At 38.4% G+C, this 18,402-nt stretch overlaps 1 protein-coding gene across 1 annotated transcript in view; it reads left to right on the forward strand.

Moving 5' to 3' along the window:
• SLC35F1 (solute carrier family 35 member F1) overlaps positions 1-18,402 on the forward strand; it is a 50,135-nt gene that overhangs the window by 18,868 nt on the left and 12,865 nt on the right. The window contains exons 4-5 of the mRNA XM_064707951.1: positions 3,597-3,649; positions 8,178-8,332. Of these exons, the coding sequence (XP_064564021.1) occupies positions 3,597-3,649; positions 8,178-8,332 (208 nt within the window). The remainder of the gene's footprint in view (positions 1-3,596; positions 3,650-8,177; positions 8,333-18,402) is intronic.

Genomic DNA, 18,402 nt, shown 5'->3' on the forward strand with positions numbered 1-18,402 from the left:
TGATGTAAAAGTAGCCCTGCAAGACTGCTGCATTTTGCGCAGGACTGTCTCTGGTGCTTTTAACACAGAATGACTTTTGGCTATTAGTCCACAACAAGTTACTTCTCTACAGATCTAAGCTACTCTGCTTCTAAGAACAGGGACTGATCAAAAAACCCACAGCCCACCAATTCCTATTTCAATGGTTCTAATTTTTTTTTTTAGCTACAGAGCTTAATATATTTATAAGGGATCTGAACAAGTGTCTTAAAATTATTTCTATTAACTAGTTGCCATACAAGAAGTTCCCTTTTAAAAGAATATGGAATTGAAGAGCATACAAATGTGCCTAGTATCTTTGGCTAAAGCATTCTTTTATATGTTTGTGATTAAGTAGATACTAACATTCTGAGGACATCAAAGCAGTGCCCTTGTCTTGCTCTGTGTATGTCAACTGTTGTGTAATTGTGTCATACTCCAGAATTCAATTGTTGTGTCATTCCTCCCTCTTGACCCAAGCAGTTAGTCACAATTCGGGGTCTGTGAGCTCTACTCGTGAGAATCTGGTTTTGGAATAAGGCATCTTTGTATAAAGATGAAACAACTGAAAGGAAACAATAAGAAACTATTTCTTTGATGAAAGCCCTGAGGTTTTTCTATTCAAACTTTGGCCCAACTTTGGTTCACTCCAACAGGTTTTTCTCCAGCAGCCTCTGCAGCTTTTTGCTGATAGTGCTTTTTGGGCACCTTCTGGATACTCAACCCCACTTAGTTCATACCTGTGCCTTTTTCTTACCTTTACCTGTAATGAATAGCAGAAGTCATAGTTATGTGTTCACAGAGATTATATCTAATTAAATATAACACTTGCATCAAAGAGAAGCCAATTCCTCATGTTAAATTTGCAGGCTCTTTCTTTTAAAAACTACTGGCCACTTTGGTGCAATATAGGACCTTTAGATCCTCTCAACTGAGGGAGTCTCAGACTGTAACATAAAATAAACACACATAATGCCCATTGTGCAGCAAAGGAGGAAGAGCTATGGTGTCCGGGGAAACAGTGAATTAATGAGTTGACTGATTACCCAGACATGGTGGAAAGAGTTTAGTATGTTGAGTGTGATTAAAGCAGGGAGGAAGAATAAGAGATTAGTTTACGAGAGCTGGGGATGTCACAATTACCCAGCAAATGGAGATAAGGTTATCTGATGGAATCACATAATCATAACATGGCCTGTTTTCTAATGCCCTCCTGAAGGTGATTCTGGTTCAAGCTCCAGGCTGCTTAGGAACTTGTTCAGTTGATTTCTTGGTATCTCCAAGCATAGAACTGCCAGTCATGCTGGGCAGCCTGTTCCAGTGTTTGACAATTTTTTTCCTTTGATATTTAATCAGTTTTCCATGCTGCAATTTATGTCCATTGTCATTCATCCTTTTGTTGTTCACCTCCAAGAAAACCATGACTACCTTGTCTGTAACTACCCATACCCATAGTTAAGATGGAAAATTTATCGTTGTGTCCTCCTTTCCCCCAGCTTAGACTTCATGCTAAGCAAACCCTGCTGTTTCAGCATCTCCTCTTACATCCAGTCCTCAACCTGCCTGACCATTGTGATAGAATTCCACTGTACTCTCTTCAATTTGTTGTTGTCTGTCTTGTTCTGGACAGCCCATAATTGGATACAGGGCTCTAGCTGCTGTCTCACAGATCACATCCTCCAGCTTTCTGGCCAGACCTTTACTGACACAGCTCAGGATGTTGTTGCCTTCCTCTGCTCCAGGGACACATTGCTGACTTGGGTCCAGGTTAACGTCCACCAGGACTCTAAGGTTTATTGCTGGAAAACAATTTCTACCCAGTCAGCTCCCATCCTGTACTGTTTCATAGTGCCACTCCACCCCAGTGCAGGAGTTAGTACTTGCTTTCCTTGAACTTCATGAGGTTTCTTCTTGCCCTTTTCTTTAGACAACATTGTACATAGTCCACACATCTAGTCCATACCTCTTGAGTTTTGCAAGATCTGTAAGGAAATCATGTTGGAAACCTTGCTAAAGTAACAGTAGGTTACACTCATACTCTCATTCATTTCCTGTCCTTTATTTACTGATCCAGTCACCTCATCATAGAAGGCAGTGCTCTTGAGAGCACTGTACTGGCTCTTCCCACTGGAACCCATCTTCTTCATTTCTTGCAAATGGCTTCTGGGTGGATTTGTTCCATAATCTTCCCAAAGGTTAGCATAATCTGGCTGGCCAGGCTATACTTTTTGTTCTGTGTTAAACTCAATGTTGCATTTGTCTCTTTTCAGTCATCAGGGACCTCCTCCAACTACCACAACCTTTAAAATCATTGTGATTCCAATTCTTCAGTGCCTCTGGCATCACTAAATGGCCATTTCTGACAAAGTTTCTCTCACCCCTCTTTTTTCACAGATCATAAGGAATCACAAGCCATAGCATATTGTTTTATACATCTTTTGTATTGGCTATATAATAATATGAATGCAATGTTCCTACGTTTAAGTTATGTGAAAATTTTTTTTCCAGACCAAGAGATGTTGCAGTTTGTTTTCATTATATTCTTCAGGAATTACTGATAAAAGAGACATATACCTTATGCATGCAAAAACACCGATAATTTAGTTATTTTGCAGAGAATATAGTCTTATTATTCTGTACACAGTATTAGATTTGCCTCACATCAGCAGCAAGCAAATTAAAATTTCCAGGATGCAACTCTTTAGACTAGATTAATCTGAAAGATGCTGAGCTCCTGTAGTTTTACTATTAGATTTGGTCTTCCACATACCACCTTTCCTACTAGATACTTTGTTTTTCAATCTGTATAATTCCGTGTTTTATACTTGTTTAAAATAGTGTCCAGAGCAGCATGCAGAGTTCTGCACAGCTGGATTTATCTGGAAATCACACAGACAGGGAAAGCAGTTACCTGCACGAAGACCTAGCTTGGGAGATATCTTATCTCCAAGGGTCTGTTTGCCTGGATTGGGAAGAGCTGACTTGTTGCCACCTTAGAATTTTATGGATCTGTGACTTTGATGTTAATGTACAGTGCAAGATTTACAAGATACTGAGAATGGACTTTTGCAGGTTTGCCCATCCTTTGCTTATTATCCTGACTTTCCCTGCTGTGACTATTTGGTTTCTCTCAGTGTGTAACAAATCACAGGATGCTTCCCAAACCAGACTGTGATATCTGTTTATTTTACACTGCAGAGCTACTCTGAAGTGTGAATAACTCAGATAGATATATTATTAATAATTAACATTCAAAAGGTTTCAGAATATTAAGTCAGAAAAGTACAAGAGGATTGAACGTTTAGGGGAATGGGCATGTAGAGCAGGTATATAGAGAGCTGGAAATAAACCAGGAGAAATTGTATGCTATCACATCTGATTACTACCCTGAAGATCTTTCAAATACACAGGCACAGGGATAATGCCAGAGTAGATTAGTAAACTCTTGATTGCATTTGGTTCCTACAGAGATTTTTTGTTATAAGGTTATTTGTGTTGTTTCGTCCAGCATTTGAATTCAATGAGTGGAAGTAATTTAACTTCTGTTCTCTTACATCAAATTTTGCCTTCTCTTCTAGTGCAATCATGGAACACAAAGAGCTGTTGAAGGTCCCCTGGGATTGGCAAATAGGTAAGAACACACTTTACCTCATGGGAGATGGTTGCTGAAGGAGGTGTGGAGACAGCCAGCATTTGGGGAGGCGGGCACAGAGTTTCAGGGGAGCCAGTGTTTGTGACTTTTCCGCTGGTTACTACCAAAGGTTGAGCCTCATAACTGCTCTCAAACAATCTGTCCTCCATTGCTTTGTTATGCCTTCCTTGCACAATTAGGTTAAGCATATGAATGCTGTAAGATAACCATTCAGACAGCCGTGAAGCTAAACAATAGTGTGGTTCCAGTTTTAAGGTTCGGTGCCACACTGGGGCAATAAATGAGGCAGTCATTAAGAGCCAAACCTTTCCAATGAAAGCCAAGGAAAGAAAATGGAGCCTAACAAAATAACCTAAAAAAGTACTTGCAGTGCATATTATGGCCTCATAAATTCACTTCCAGGAGGAGCATTTCTGTATGGAAGTGATTTAATTGCTTTCCAAATAGTTTTGGTGGAATAAAGCAGATGTGTCCTTTTAGACAAGTTTTGGGAGCATCGTGCCCAATGAAGCAGTTATGGTGTTCTGCCAAGCAGGGGATTGCATTTTCCCATTTCAGTTTGGAAGCTGAGTTTATGAGTGCCTTCTAATTGGTCCAGTGAATTATTTGGTTTAAAAGCAAATCGATATCTAGGGGAGTCCCTATAATCACTCCTTCACTGTTTATGACAATAGAAGAAATGAAAGAATACTAGTAGCACAGAGCTGGTTGATTGCAGAGGACTCAGGCTTTGGCAATCCATTGACAGCAGCTCTTTACCTAGTTTCAGACTGAACATCAAAATGACAACTCAGAAGTGTGCAAAAACAACTGATTATGTTGGGACTCCCTGAGGGGAGGGGATAAAAATTGTGGAATACAGTTGGTTTCTTTAAACTTGGTTTGCAATTTCCTTTCATCATCTTAAACCTTGATAAATACAGCACATTTTTCAAAAAACATTGCACCTAGAAATCTTGGAAATTTGATGGTTGAGCTGTAAAACTAAGTGACAAATCAATTTAAAGTATCCATGGAGAGACACACTCAACTGTGTACTAAAGTGTATTGGCCTTCTTTAATCTGAGATAGTTAGCATAATTGCATCAGTGTTTGTTTATATTTCATGACAAGGAGCTTAGGGACATAATTAATCTGGTACTGATGATACCAGTGGTCACAGTGAATTAATCTACTGTCCATGTAAATGTCATATATACTTCCATGAGATTTCACTTCAAAGTCAGTATCAGTGAAATGTGCTATTAAAATAAGGTCTTACTTCATCTGTGATGCTGCCAAGATGTCCCTGAAAGTTGATTACTAATTCTGAAGAGTCCTTATGCTTCACAAGGCTGAGATCATCTTAGCAAAACCATCATAGATATGAACTTGTTTTGTTAGAGCAATAATTGGAAATGTGGTGTAGTTGAGCATGGATTAAATGGTGACAGTTCTGTAGTTCTTCCCTGGCTTCCACTGCACCTAGTGTACTTTGCATTGCATTGGCAGTGATACAAGATTGTCAAAAAGTGATTGACAAATCTGTATCAGGGAGTTCACAGCCTTGTCCTGGGTAGTTATCCAGTGTGACAGACTCAAACCTGCAGTCCAGCAGAGTTAAATCATCAGCCTTCCGAATGCTGCTGATAAAGTCACAGCAGGCAACCTAATAAATAAATCAAGGTGGCCTGTTGCCGTCTGCCATAATTGTGCTTTTAAGATGAAATGAGCTAGCTTTTAACTGATGCAAATGATTTTTGAATATAAAGATCTAAAGCCAATCTGTTATGTCTATCATGTTTAAAACAGGCTGTGTCCCTCCTGGTGTTAATTTTGGAAATTGCCCTGATACATATCATCATCTTCACACTCTGTACAGTGAATCACTGTAGCTCTGTTTGTATCCTTGAAGGTTTAAGTATTAATACTTGCTGACAACCAGACTGAAAGGAGGATGATTTTACAGTTTTGAGAGAATGGTTTCATATGGGACCATGACAAGTTTTATAGTGATAGATGAAATACTAACAAATAAACTCACATCAGTTTTATGTAAGAGAAAAGCCAGTTTGTAGCTCCAAGGAAGTGTCCTTTGTTACCAGGGGTTTGAATATTTCTGAATGGTCTTTGTTCCAAGGCAGTATGGAAGATCATAACTGATTCCATGTCATGCCAATTAAACATTGCTTTTGGAGTAAAAGCACAAAGGCAACATTTGTACGTCATGGCACCATGCAACATTCAACCACGTTGCTCAGGAACAAGAAGTTCTCAAGTCATGTTGGTCTCTGTCCTGCTTGGGCTGTATTAGAGTGGTCCCTAGGGACAGATCCTGCCTTTTTGTGTGAAGACACCAAGTGTAAAGAGAAATGGAGAAATGCTGAGGGACAGGGGCTCGTTCAGCCTGTGGAAGAGAAGTTACCTGCAAGGAGATTATCTAAAGGACAGAGCTGGTGCATGGCTCTGTCAGAGGTGCATGGCAGGAGGATGAGAGCTCAAATGACAGATTCAGACTGGATATGAAGAAAACCACCCTCACACTGTGGGCAGGCAGGCAGCAGAGCAGGTTGCCCAGAGAGGTTCTGGAGTCTGCTGGGACTGCAGCACTAGAGGTGATTCCCAAGGCTGCTATTTGCACTGCATGGGTACCTGAGGAGGCTGAGGCTTCAAGCTGTTGACTTAAATCATATTTTCAGTCTCAAAATTGGCCCTCTAAGAAGCATTTATATCTGGAAATCATATTATGTTAATTTCATTTGTTTATTGTCACCGCTAAATGCCACCCAACTGGTGGATATTACATATATTTTGAAGCTGTAAATGAAATGCCACTTTATATTCACCTCTGCTAGGACAGCTACAGTTTAAGCAATTTTCCACTGGAACTGAAATGCCCTTTGGAAAAGCAACCTGTGAAGCTGGCTGTCAAATAATGTGAACACCAAGGCAGTACCATAAAATTACACTGTAAGTTGAGGGCATAAACCAGCAAAGCTGTGTTAAATCCAGACAGCCAGACACTTGGTGGACCAGCTGGTGATTTGCAGACTGTATTTGACAATTCTGACTTCTGATCCAGAATGGCTTTGGTGCCTGACCTGTTCTTCTCAAGCCTAGAAGAAAAGCTGGCTTAGTTGTCCTATATGCAAAACAATTTCCCATTGACCAAAACTACACTCCACATGGTGCAATTATTTGCCTGCTACAGAAAAGTCGCAGAGTTTAAATAAAGCAGCTTTCAAGCACTGCCTAAGACTTAATTCTGTTACCAGTATACAATGCACACCTTATGAATTTGCTACCTATGGGTAAAAGCAGTTTTTGCTATAATTGTCCATATTCTGAATATAAATTCAAAATTCCTTATCATGACATAATATGTATGGACAGTGATAGTTTGTGTTTGCTATGTTTGTTTCAGTTGAATGTACACTTCAGTTCATATGCTTCCAAAAGACTCAATCTGTCACCACTGATTTTTAAAGCTGTCCTTTAGACAGCTTTTCTAAAGAATTTTTAACTAAATAGATCCACATGCAGATATATGGCCATTATATGCCTTTTTTTTTTAACCTTTTTAGTCCCTTTCAGGACTGTGGCAATCAGATTTTCTACAACTTTTAGTCAATAACATGTTCTGAAGAGCTGGCATGAGTCTAAATTTTGGCTTATGCACATATCAGCTGGGAATTCGGCAGCTTACAGCAGCCTAAGAAATACCATTTGCATGAGAGCAGATGAGTAAAGTGTTTGCTGGTTTTTTAACTTCATATTGATTAATTTGCCTTGGGATTTATCAAGTAATAACTGAAGCAATAAATTCTTTCCCAGTAAGTTATTTAGGTTTTTTAATTAATTTAGATTTTTACTGTAATGTATTTTTATTATATTAGTGTCTAACAATCAAATTTGTGTGAGGCACTCTGTAAACATGTAGCAGGAAAGAGTTTCAGCTCACAAAAGTTTTATTGAGGAAGGCAGATAAAAAGGAGTAGAGGAACAGAGGTGCAGAAATCTGAAGTGATTTGTCAGTTTTGGTGGCAAAATAGGTCTAGGATCTCTGACACTTGAGTGCTGTCCTCATGCATTCATCCATTTGCTCATTAACTCCTTTGAAAATAATATTGCATTCATATTTTGGGTCCATTCCCAAAAAGCACTGTGTGCTCCATCCAACTCAGATGAACTCACTTGGTGCTGGGGACATTCAGCTCCTGCAGAGACTGGATTTGATACATTCAAATGCATCATTATGTCCAAATCTAAGTAGGACATGAGGTAGTCACTGGTAGTATAAGACACCAACTTGAAACAACTCTGCTATTATGGAGACCCCAAAGGACCTCATGTCCAGTGTTGATATGGTTTTCACTCTCGATATATGTGTACATTATTAATTTGAATTTTTCTTTAAAAAGCTTTATTCTTTCTTTTCCTAAAAGCACAACCTTTGGAAGAAGGTTGTCCCAGCAAAGTCATTTCTGCAGGCTGTAAGGTCACTTTGCCTCTTGTTTCTCTCCTGCAGGCTTGCTGTACGTTGGCTTTAGTGCCTGTATGTTTGGCCTCTACAGCTTCATGCCAGTGGTCATAAAGAAAACCAGTGCTACTGCTGTCAACCTCTCCCTGCTCACAGCTGACCTGTACAGCCTCTTCTGTGGATTATTCCTCTTCCACTACAAGGTATGTGGAAATGAGGGATGTGTTTGGTAGCAGCAGTATTCCTCAAGAAACATCAGTTAAGGACAAGGAAACAAAAGAAGCCTCCAAGCTTTGCTAGGTCTAAACAGTTAAAGTGCAAGTTGATTTTTTTACTTCAGGCTTCCTACACTAAAACAATTTTTTTTTTATTATTTGTTTTCTGAGAGAGCTCATTTGGTCTTTTTGTTACAAGTTTTAAGATTTGAGTGCCTGCTTATCAGCCACTGTATCATTAATTTCATGTTACTTATCAAAGGTTACCTTCAATTGCAGTGAACAGACCTAATGTGGCAGCATGAAGGGAGGGACTCTTCCAAAATTCCACCAGACTTTTTTTTTTTTGCCTGGGAACAAGGTTGTTTCATTCATACTGATTCTGAATTCATAACTAAATTGTTCATAAATTGCACCTTTCTCATAGCCAGACCAGTGGCTTGCCTCGTATTGTAAATGCCAAAATGTGCAGCATCTTTGTGTTTAAGTTAAACTCTGGCCTCCCAGGTCCCCTGATATTTAAAGCACCATGTGGTACAGGACCACATTTGACCTCCAGTTACGAGGAATGGCACTTCATTATTCACAAGTATCCCCCGCCAGTGTCCATCCTGTGAAAATAGCATTGCAGTGCTGGAAGCAATTGCTTTCTACCATCATTTATTCATGGGAGGGAGGTTACTTGATAGCTAAATTGTGTTAGAAGTGTTAGGCAAAAGAAAGCCTTAAAATTCTGAGTGTCTAACCAACTTTAATCGGATTTTGTTCTAGAAATAGTACTTGCATGACTCTGAATGTGACAGTGAAAGTTCATATCTTCAGAGTTCAACACAAATTGTTTGTCACTGCTGTCTTTTAGTTTGGTTTTGTGGCGTTGAGAATTTAGCAGGCACAAGAAAAGCAAGAATAGAAACAAAAATTTGACTGAAAACACAATGTAGGGATTGCCTGCTGCTTTGCAGCTCTGTCTCATGGTGATATCATTTCTCCTTCTTTCTGCCTCATTCTTGAAACCCCAAGTGTTTGACATTAGGTGTTATCTGAAAACTGTCTCCTGTAAATATTATTTGATACACACAGACAAATATATTTAGGGGTGTTAGTCCACTGTTTCTAAGAAAAATTAGTAAATTACACAATGAAAGACGAATGTTATTCTGAAAACAGTGATGGTGGTGTACTAGCAAAATCAAATTTCAGTAGAGGGAAAGACTCAAAAGGCAGCAAAGGGTGAACAACTCTGTGCTCAGCATTGCTCAAAGCTAACAAAAAAGGTAATTTTGCAAACACAAACTCCAAAGTTCAAACACTTGAAAGGCAAAAGGTGAGTTAAAGGTTTAATTTCTTCCTTGTGTCTGATGGATACATTAGCAGAGCCAGGAAGGCAGAATTCTCAACTTTACTGACCCCCATCATTCTACAGTAAGTGCATGTCAGCTCCCATCCAAAATGGCATTTTGGTCTCCCTCCAAGACCTGTATGGAAAAAATGCTCAAGAGTAGAAGGCTCAGAACAGGGAGGTTTTCTGGCTGAAAGCATCCATCTCAACATGTGTCCTGGTAAATTGGTTGAGTTCCACATCTGAAGTAACTGATGGTCCCCACTGTCCCTTGCTCTAATTATTAGAAAACTGAAAGTCTCATCCTCCTGTGGTTACTGTATGTATCATACTGTTGCTTTCATTAACACTTAGCAATTACTTAAACCTATCCAGGTTTTATACCTCCACTGCTTTCCTTGGAAGACCTTCAGAACATTACTTCTCCAACAGTTACACACCTCCTTATTTTCAGCATAAATTTGCTTGTGCCTGGTTTTGGTCCATTCAAATTTCTACCAAGAGTATCCATTAGCAGCAAGAATGCCCATCTCCATGGCATTTTACTCTATTGGTACATCAGTAGAGGGGAATCATATTGTCTCTCAGCCTTCACTAATCAGGGCAAGCCCTACTCTGCACCTCACCTGGCTGGATTTCATCCTCCCTGAGACAGCCCCTTCAGCTCGAGGTCATGGTCCCTCCAGCACCTGGTGCAATGATTTTTACTCTGTTTCTCTAGGCAGCCAGTTACCCATAGATAGCAAACCAGCACTGACATTTTTCATCACTGCATTTCTTTTGTAATTTATCCTCATACTGCACTCCATATAACTCATGTGTCTCACCTTTCTTCTTCCCAGCTGAAGTGTTGAAAAGGAGAAGACCTTTATCAGGGCTTTTTGAAGGGACCTTTACCTGAAACGCAACATCAATTTCTCAAGCCGTGTCTCCTTTCACACCCTTCAAACTTACGTTGCAGATGAAATTTGAAGAGAAAAGCTATATGCAAAGATCATGTCGATTTTAAAGTCCACTTAGTTATTTGGTTTCTTCTTTAGTTACCATGTTTTTATTCATAGTCAGATGACCTTTTCTTTATGGTTTGCTAACAGGTATCATTTTATCTGAGGAAGTGGAACTGTGAAATGTGTGACTTGCACTCAATAATGAAGTCTTATAAGTTGGTATGAAGTGATCCAAAATAATTCCTCTCCTAGGACTGTGTACACTTGCTTGTTTCCTAGCTTTTAAAGACCTGTTTTGTTCCTAGCCAGCTGTACATCTCCTGCAGTTCCTTCTGCTTTTTTCTGCACTGGCCAATGGGCACAGCCCCACTTCACTGGGAAACAAATGGGTTTTTGCTCAAGGATCAACTGAGTGGTTTAGTGTCCCTTGCAGAATATCGTTTTATGAGGTTTTCAAGATGTTGTGATTTTTCCCTCTGCTGCTACTTTTATCACCAGACAGGTTTATTGCACCTGTAGCAGTAGATCTATGAAAATCCACAGAAAATGCAGAAAATTAGTTTAACTGAGCTTTAGAGTTTTTGAAACCAAACTGAAGAGAAGATTGTCTTTGAAGTGTTTTGATTCATTAGCATTTCAATTTTATATAATACAGCCTTGCAACATCATTGCATGCGGGACATGAGTGAGTTTATAAACAGCTGCATCTCTAGTCTTACCCCACATGCAGGCATCATCTTAGCACACTGAACACTTTCCAGGCCCACGGAAGCTGGAAATTCAGCCTGTTAACTTGACTCAATTCTGGTGATATATGTATAATTCCAGATGTTATTTTTTCAAGATTTTATCATATTAAAATGTAAAAAATAAGTAGCTTTCAAGATTACTAGATTGTCATGCATCATTCTTAAAAGTTCTCACATCCCCCAAATAAGAGATGTCTTTTTTCTGTAATCAAAAATTGATTTCAAGTATTCCAGTGGATGGATAAATGGCTGGCTTCTTTGGTAGCTGAACATCCACCATTGCCATAGCATTTATGTATACACCACCATATTTTTAATTTTTTTTTTTTTTTAATTCTCACCATATTGAGATGTGTTATACAATTTTTGTGTTCAAAACCTTCCTAGCTGGTCTGTTCTCATTTTACCTTCCTCTTTAGCACAAGTAACAGGTCTTATGCTAAAGAGGACTGTCCTTGGCCATTCTTTGTCATGGATACATGGACATGAGTGGTGCTAAAAAATTCAGGGCCCCCTCTCTGAGTGCACAGAGTTGGAACTTTATATAAATATGGGGCCATTTTTTTGTAGGAGTATTCTTTTTTATATTTTGATCTCAGCCTTAGCTCTTTTGTTATGTGAACTTTTAGACTTATTCCTTTTCCTTTGCAAGCTCCATGTTGTCTTTAGTCATTCTAAGCAAATTATGTTCTCACTAAATAATCTAAGCAGTTTATTTTATATTTTCCAGCAGCTAGAGCAGGAATACTGATTGTGTTCTGGACCAGCAGGTTTAATCACACTATATTATATCATTACCTAGGAAGCCAAGCACAATCAATTATATTATTCCTTGGCAAATTCATTCATGACTTTATCCAAGATGCAGCTATAAAAATTCAGAATTTCTGGATATAGTAATAATTCGTGTATCTTGATTTAGAATCTCAGGGAGTATCTGTGACAAAGGACTTGGATAGACAGATGAACATGATACTCAAAACCTTCCAGGACCAGAAATCTGAAATTATGCTAGTTGAGACCTCCTTTGCTGATACTAAGTGATGTTTCTAAAAATTAGTTTTCAGTGCTAATTCTAACAGTATCCATCCAGTGGAAGAGAGCAAATGACAATCTTCCCATTACATCAAGAAGCAAGCCATGAAGACAGGGATTTTTCTAGATGGAGAAGAGAGGGTGAAGGTTGGGGGAAGGGGGTTCCTGGTTTTTTTGGTCCAGCGGAGATCCTAAGCAATGCCTGTGAATTTGGGATTTACACAGTCTTCACTGTAGTGAAAATTTGACCCTTGCTACAAACATGAATTGAAGTCAGTGTGAGTTTTTCTGCTGTCTTTGGTGCACTTCAGTTCATTTTCCTAAATTAGAAAAGCCTACCACTCAAGGAGTAATCTTTAGAAAAATTCACAGTTTCATGACTATGCAGATGAAACCTTATTTTTGACCTTGACTCTATATGCTTCAGGCAGTCCTGAATTTTCTTGGAGCAGGATGGATACAAAGTCTGTGGTTTGACAGCAGGAGTTAAATAAAATTGGTTTGGTTTGGGGGAGGATTGTTTATTACTTTGATCTTTATTTGGCAGCCATCCATAAACATCGGAGAGACTTTTCCCAAACTCTGACCTGACAAAATACTTCAGTTTATGTTCTCACCTTTTTTTTTTTAACTTCCCTGACAGTATTAGCTGAAGTCAGTAAGATCCTGTTTGCTTGCACTTGTTAGGGAACTAACACCTACCTATTTTAAACTTTGACAGTGGTGCTGTCAGTGGTGCATCATTATTTCTAGGGAAGCAGGCAGGGCAGGCTAAAAAGCTGTTTTTTACACTATCACTTTCTCAGTCATATATTTAAAGATATTTTCCTGATGAAATTGAGTATGCAGGGTGCTGATCCATAAACTTCCTGTTTTAATGGAATTTAATCTCACAGGGCTTTTATCCTTGTGAATACTTCTAAGCCTGTGCTAATAATGAGGGTAAGTCATATTACTAGTTAATTATTTATGTCATTGGTAATGTGCAAAAAAACCCCTGTGTTCATGTTTCCTTTTCTTTTCCAAAATACTAAATTTCTTACAGTGGATGTCCCTCTCAACAGCTCTGCTCCCATGAAGCTCTACTCCTTTCAGCTAAGCAGCATAATTTTCAAATATCTTTAAATTTATTTATTTATTTAATTGGTTAGCTATTTGAATTTCCTCCTCCAAATTCTAGTCAATTAGAAAATAGTTACGTGACTATATTTAAAGAGCTGCCTTGAGGTGTAAAGGAGTTAAGTGTGTCTTTGATCACACAGATTTCTGTGACAGAAAGGGCCCCATCAACTCACCCTTTTTGTGATGATGCAGGATGGCATACAATAAAAAAGCTATGAAGTAAACTGACAGAAGAGAGTAGAAGCTGGAAAACAAAGTGTCTTCCACTAAGATGTTGCACAGCCTGACAGGTTTTTAACAACACAGCATGGATATGGAAGCTTTTTCAAAATACTGCATTTTTAAATGTCTTCCTTTCACAGTGCTATCTTGCAATAGATTCATTAGTTGCAAAGCATGAATAGTGGAACATGGATACTCACTTTTTGGAAGGCATCAAGAACGGTGTAAATGATGAGGCATTCATATTGCAGAAGTTATGATAAAAGCTTTGATTTCAAATATATATTTCTAGACACTAGCTCATCTAAATGTAAAGTTTTTTAGCTTGCTTTCAGTGCTTTTAGCTTGGGATTTTTTCATTTGGTCTCATGTTAAAAGACTGTACACAACAGAACTGATTTGAAGCTTTCTAGGAAAATGCATTTTGTTGAAAATGCCCAATTATCAAAACAGAAATGCTAAGTGAACACGTCTTGGTCTTAGAATACTCCAAAGCAAACACCACCACCACCACCCCCTTTTTATTGTGGGTAACTTCTGAACCACGTCTTTCTGTCTCTTAGTGTCACTCCTTCCTGCATACCTCAAGTGTTAAAATGTAAAATTTATGGAATTAGTGAATAAATTATTAGGGAATTGTTCAGAGATCTCTTAAGTATACAACAAGAGTACATTGTGAAGTGTAGTTAGAATCTGAAGGAGTTAAATAGCTTTTAATTCCCACGCAGTATGAGAGCTCAGAGGTATTAGGGCAACTCTTCCTGTTACTGGAATTAATGATAAATCTTCAACAAAACCATATAGATTTTAAAGGTGCTGGTGAATATGGGTTGGAAAAGGAAAGCAGGGGGATCACAGCATAAAGATGCATAATATCAAAGAACCAGCAAATGGATTGCAAACTGCAGAGAGCAAAAAATATTGTAGCAAATAACTACATTTTTCTTTATCACAAGAAATAGCACAGACAGAAAAAACATAATGAAGCCATCCTATCTAAAGAGATGGATCTACTGACAATATACTTTTTCTAAATGCTCAATGAATATGAAAGTAAAGACCAAGAGGCTAAGTTTTGCAATTACTTGTGGAGGAAAAAATCAGCATAAATAAAAAACTCAGCATTTCCCAAGACAAGTATATTTTGAAGACAAGGGAGTACAATGAATTTGTTGAGTTACATATCTCAGCAATAATTTGCAACCCAGGAGAGAAACCAAAAAAAAAGAAAAGTAATGAATTAGCAAGGTAGCAGTTACATTCAAAAGCTTAAACAAGGTTCAGCTACTGAAAATCTACAAGATTTTGAAATTATGATTCTTTGAATTGGATGCTATTTTCACCTTTGCATAGGGAAACAAAGACTAGAAGTTCCTCAGAGATGTAGACAGAATCATCTATGAAAGAAAATGCTAAGGGTTAAATGCAATAATGTATTATAAATTTGTTATGGAACTGAGTAAACTCTATTTCAAGAAGTGACCAGAAAATAAGGTAGAATATTTAGAAAGTGTGTGAAGAATTATGTGTGGCCTACAAGTTATGCCATGGTCTATGAGCTGCTAGGAAGGAACATACATAAAATCTGTTTGGGTACACAACTGGAATTGAAGAGCTTATTCCAGTTGTGCCTCCTACCAGCCACATCAGTGATTGCTGCTGACATACAGGGCTAAAACATCCACATCAGCTGCTCTTTCCTACCAGAATGGAAGAATGGATCCACACACCAAAAAAAAATCAGTTAGAAAACAACACTTTTACATGCTTTCCATCTAAGCAGTGGAATATTTTATTAGCTTCTATAATATCTACAAAATCATCATCTTTTGTCTAAACTCCCCTTTCCCACTAAACTGGAAGCTTTCAAACCCATGATATGGGATGGATGCTTGACATCAGCACTGCTGACAAACAATTTTATTAGCTGGACTAAATTTCTGGAATTATTCCCATCACCTACCTGTGTTAAATTTAGCAAGGAACTCTGTTAAAAAGGCTCATAATGGATCTGAATGAGACTTTTAATAGCTTTAATGTATAGTAATATGAATTTTATATCTTAAAGATAAGAGGAAAACTTGTAAGGGAGAACTCCAAATGCAACTAGACAAAAAACTATTTTAAAAACTGTTATACTGAAATAAAAACTGAAATAAACAGAAGACAGGAAATCACAGAAGAAAAATAATACTGTGCAGCTAAAAAAGAGAATGACTGAAATCTAGATAAAACCAAGATAAAACTAAAAGATAAACCAAGCTTGGCAATGAAGAAGAAAGTGAAACAAGCAGTAAAAAGTTCTTGTATATTAAGAGAAGAAATAGTTTTGCTGCACAAGGACAGTGGAGGCAGAAATTGAACAATCTTTCACTTGGCACCAAAACAAAAATGGGACCTTCTGTCATATTCAATAGGGATGAAAGTTAAATGTGAAGACTATGTACCCTCTTTAATAGAAATGGAAATTACTATGTCAGAAGTAGAAACAGAACACAATAATCTGAATGCTTCAAATTTGACATGGAGTAGACAATAAAATCAGAAGTAGATATAATTAGGAACATGGAGATAAATGGAAAATTGGATGAAATGCGAGCTTGTTCACACAAGACAGATAATCCTGTCTAAATCTGATGTCTGTCCAATCATTTAACAGATTTTTATAGGGAAAAGTGAAATGGTAGATCTAATGTGCAAGGCTTTTGAACAGTGCAGCACAGAAAATTAGCAGCTAAAGAACAGGATTATTGATGTAAAGATTGGAAGCCAGGTGAGGAACTGGCTAATGAGGATAAAGGACAAGGCAGTGTGCTGAGAGAGAAACAGCATGCTCGAAGGAACTCGCTGATGGAGGTCCCAAAGAGTTGGTCTGAAGACCAGCCTTGTGTAGTGACTGTAGTAATAGACTTGGCACCCTCAGTAGGAAGACGAATTAGAATAATCAGACAACCAGAACTGGCTGACATTGAGAAATGCTGTGAAGCACAAAGTGCGAGGCAGTGTCTGTGGCAACAGATGGGAAGAATTTGAGTCGGTCATGACAAAGCTGTTTCCAAATGAGTCTGTCTAGGTATTTCTGGTATTGATGAAGAAGTGCTAATGCCATAGGACAGGACAACTTACCATCTCAGGGACAGCACTTTTCTAGCTGTAGCTATAGGGTTTTTTTCTGTCAGCTCGAGAGCACCAAACAGCTTTTCTCTTATCTGCTCCAAAGCCTTGACAGACTAACCATATGGCCCCTAAGAAAGTACTGAATATGCAGATCCCTAAAAAAATCTTTATTGTATGTAACATCGATTTGATGGGTTGGGAGGGACTATGGAACCTTAACATATATGAATTGATCTATAAATTCACAGGGAGAAAATGAGAATTATTTGATCTAATGATACAAGAACATATGGGTGAAAACTGAAAATGTATAGAAATTAGGGGGATTTTTTTGCTGTCATAGCAGGGGGGTTCCAGGATAATTTCAAATAGGTTAGTGGGAAGTGAAAAAAATCCCTAATAATGCTTGCATGAGAAGGATTTGCCAGATGGAACATGTCATCTGATTGAAAGCAGTAATGGGGGCTTGGATTCAACAGCTTAGGACATGCTCTCCACTCTGATTCCCTCATGCACCTGCTTTGAGAGTTGACTCAATTGAGAGCTCCTGGAGCTCCTGCAGTTTGGCCTCTCGTTGCCAGCAGCAAATGTGTCACACTGCAGAGAGCCCTGACGTGAAACAGCCATGTCACACTCCCTGGACAGCTGGCCTGGTCACTCGTCCTCAGAGTAACTGCAGCTGCACAGTCCTTGGGTCTCAGGGTAGGAGTGCCCCAAATTTCCATTGTCAGGAAAAAAGAACACCTTTTGGGAAGGAATTTCTACAGGAATGTATTGTTAGATTCAGCAGAAAAATATAAACAAAGAATCCAAGATGAATCAGTTATTGTAACTGTGGTTTTGAACGCAGTGAGCACAATTAGCCTCATGTACAGTAATAGAGAATCATTACAGCAGACAGCTGCTGCTATATTAAATACTTGCACACAAACCCAAAAGGACACATGGCAACTGGCAGCTGATAGAGAAAACCAACAAAGAATACTGAAAGGTAAATGGGGGGAGGGAAAATTGTTTTTATAAGCTTTTCTGTTGCGCTCCTCCTTTTTGTATTAAGAACATCTGAAAGGATAGGTCCTTCACCAATTTCTTGCCAAGTAATTGAAATAAAATAACCAGAAATTAAGCCCCTTTATGCCATAGTAACGATGCTCACAGGAAATTAGAGAAATGTAATAGAAGTGTTTTAACTACACATAAAAATCTCTTTCCTACATAGATAAGATTAAAACAGATTGCAGGACTCATTCTACCTTGCACTTTTTAATTAGACAGACTGCTGGTACCGCAGGGGTACTGAACACAGGCTCCTTTTTTCTCCACATCTGATGTCAGAGGCAACAAAGGGAAAGAGAAGAGAAAGCAGTGTTCCCATCTCTCCTGGCACTCAGGAAATGAAGATAAGCCATTTCACACAAACATTTTGCCCTATCAGGCATGTATTTAGAAATGACAGGCTATTATTATTTTTTTCTGAGGATGCCATTTGAGAAGCATGAAATCGTGCAGCTTTGTGCAAAATCGGTA

Source organism: Zonotrichia leucophrys, chromosome 3 (assembly GCF_028769735.1).
Source record: "Zonotrichia leucophrys gambelii isolate GWCS_2022_RI chromosome 3, RI_Zleu_2.0, whole genome shotgun sequence".
NCBI classification, from domain to species: domain Eukaryota; kingdom Metazoa; phylum Chordata; class Aves; order Passeriformes; family Passerellidae; genus Zonotrichia; species Zonotrichia leucophrys.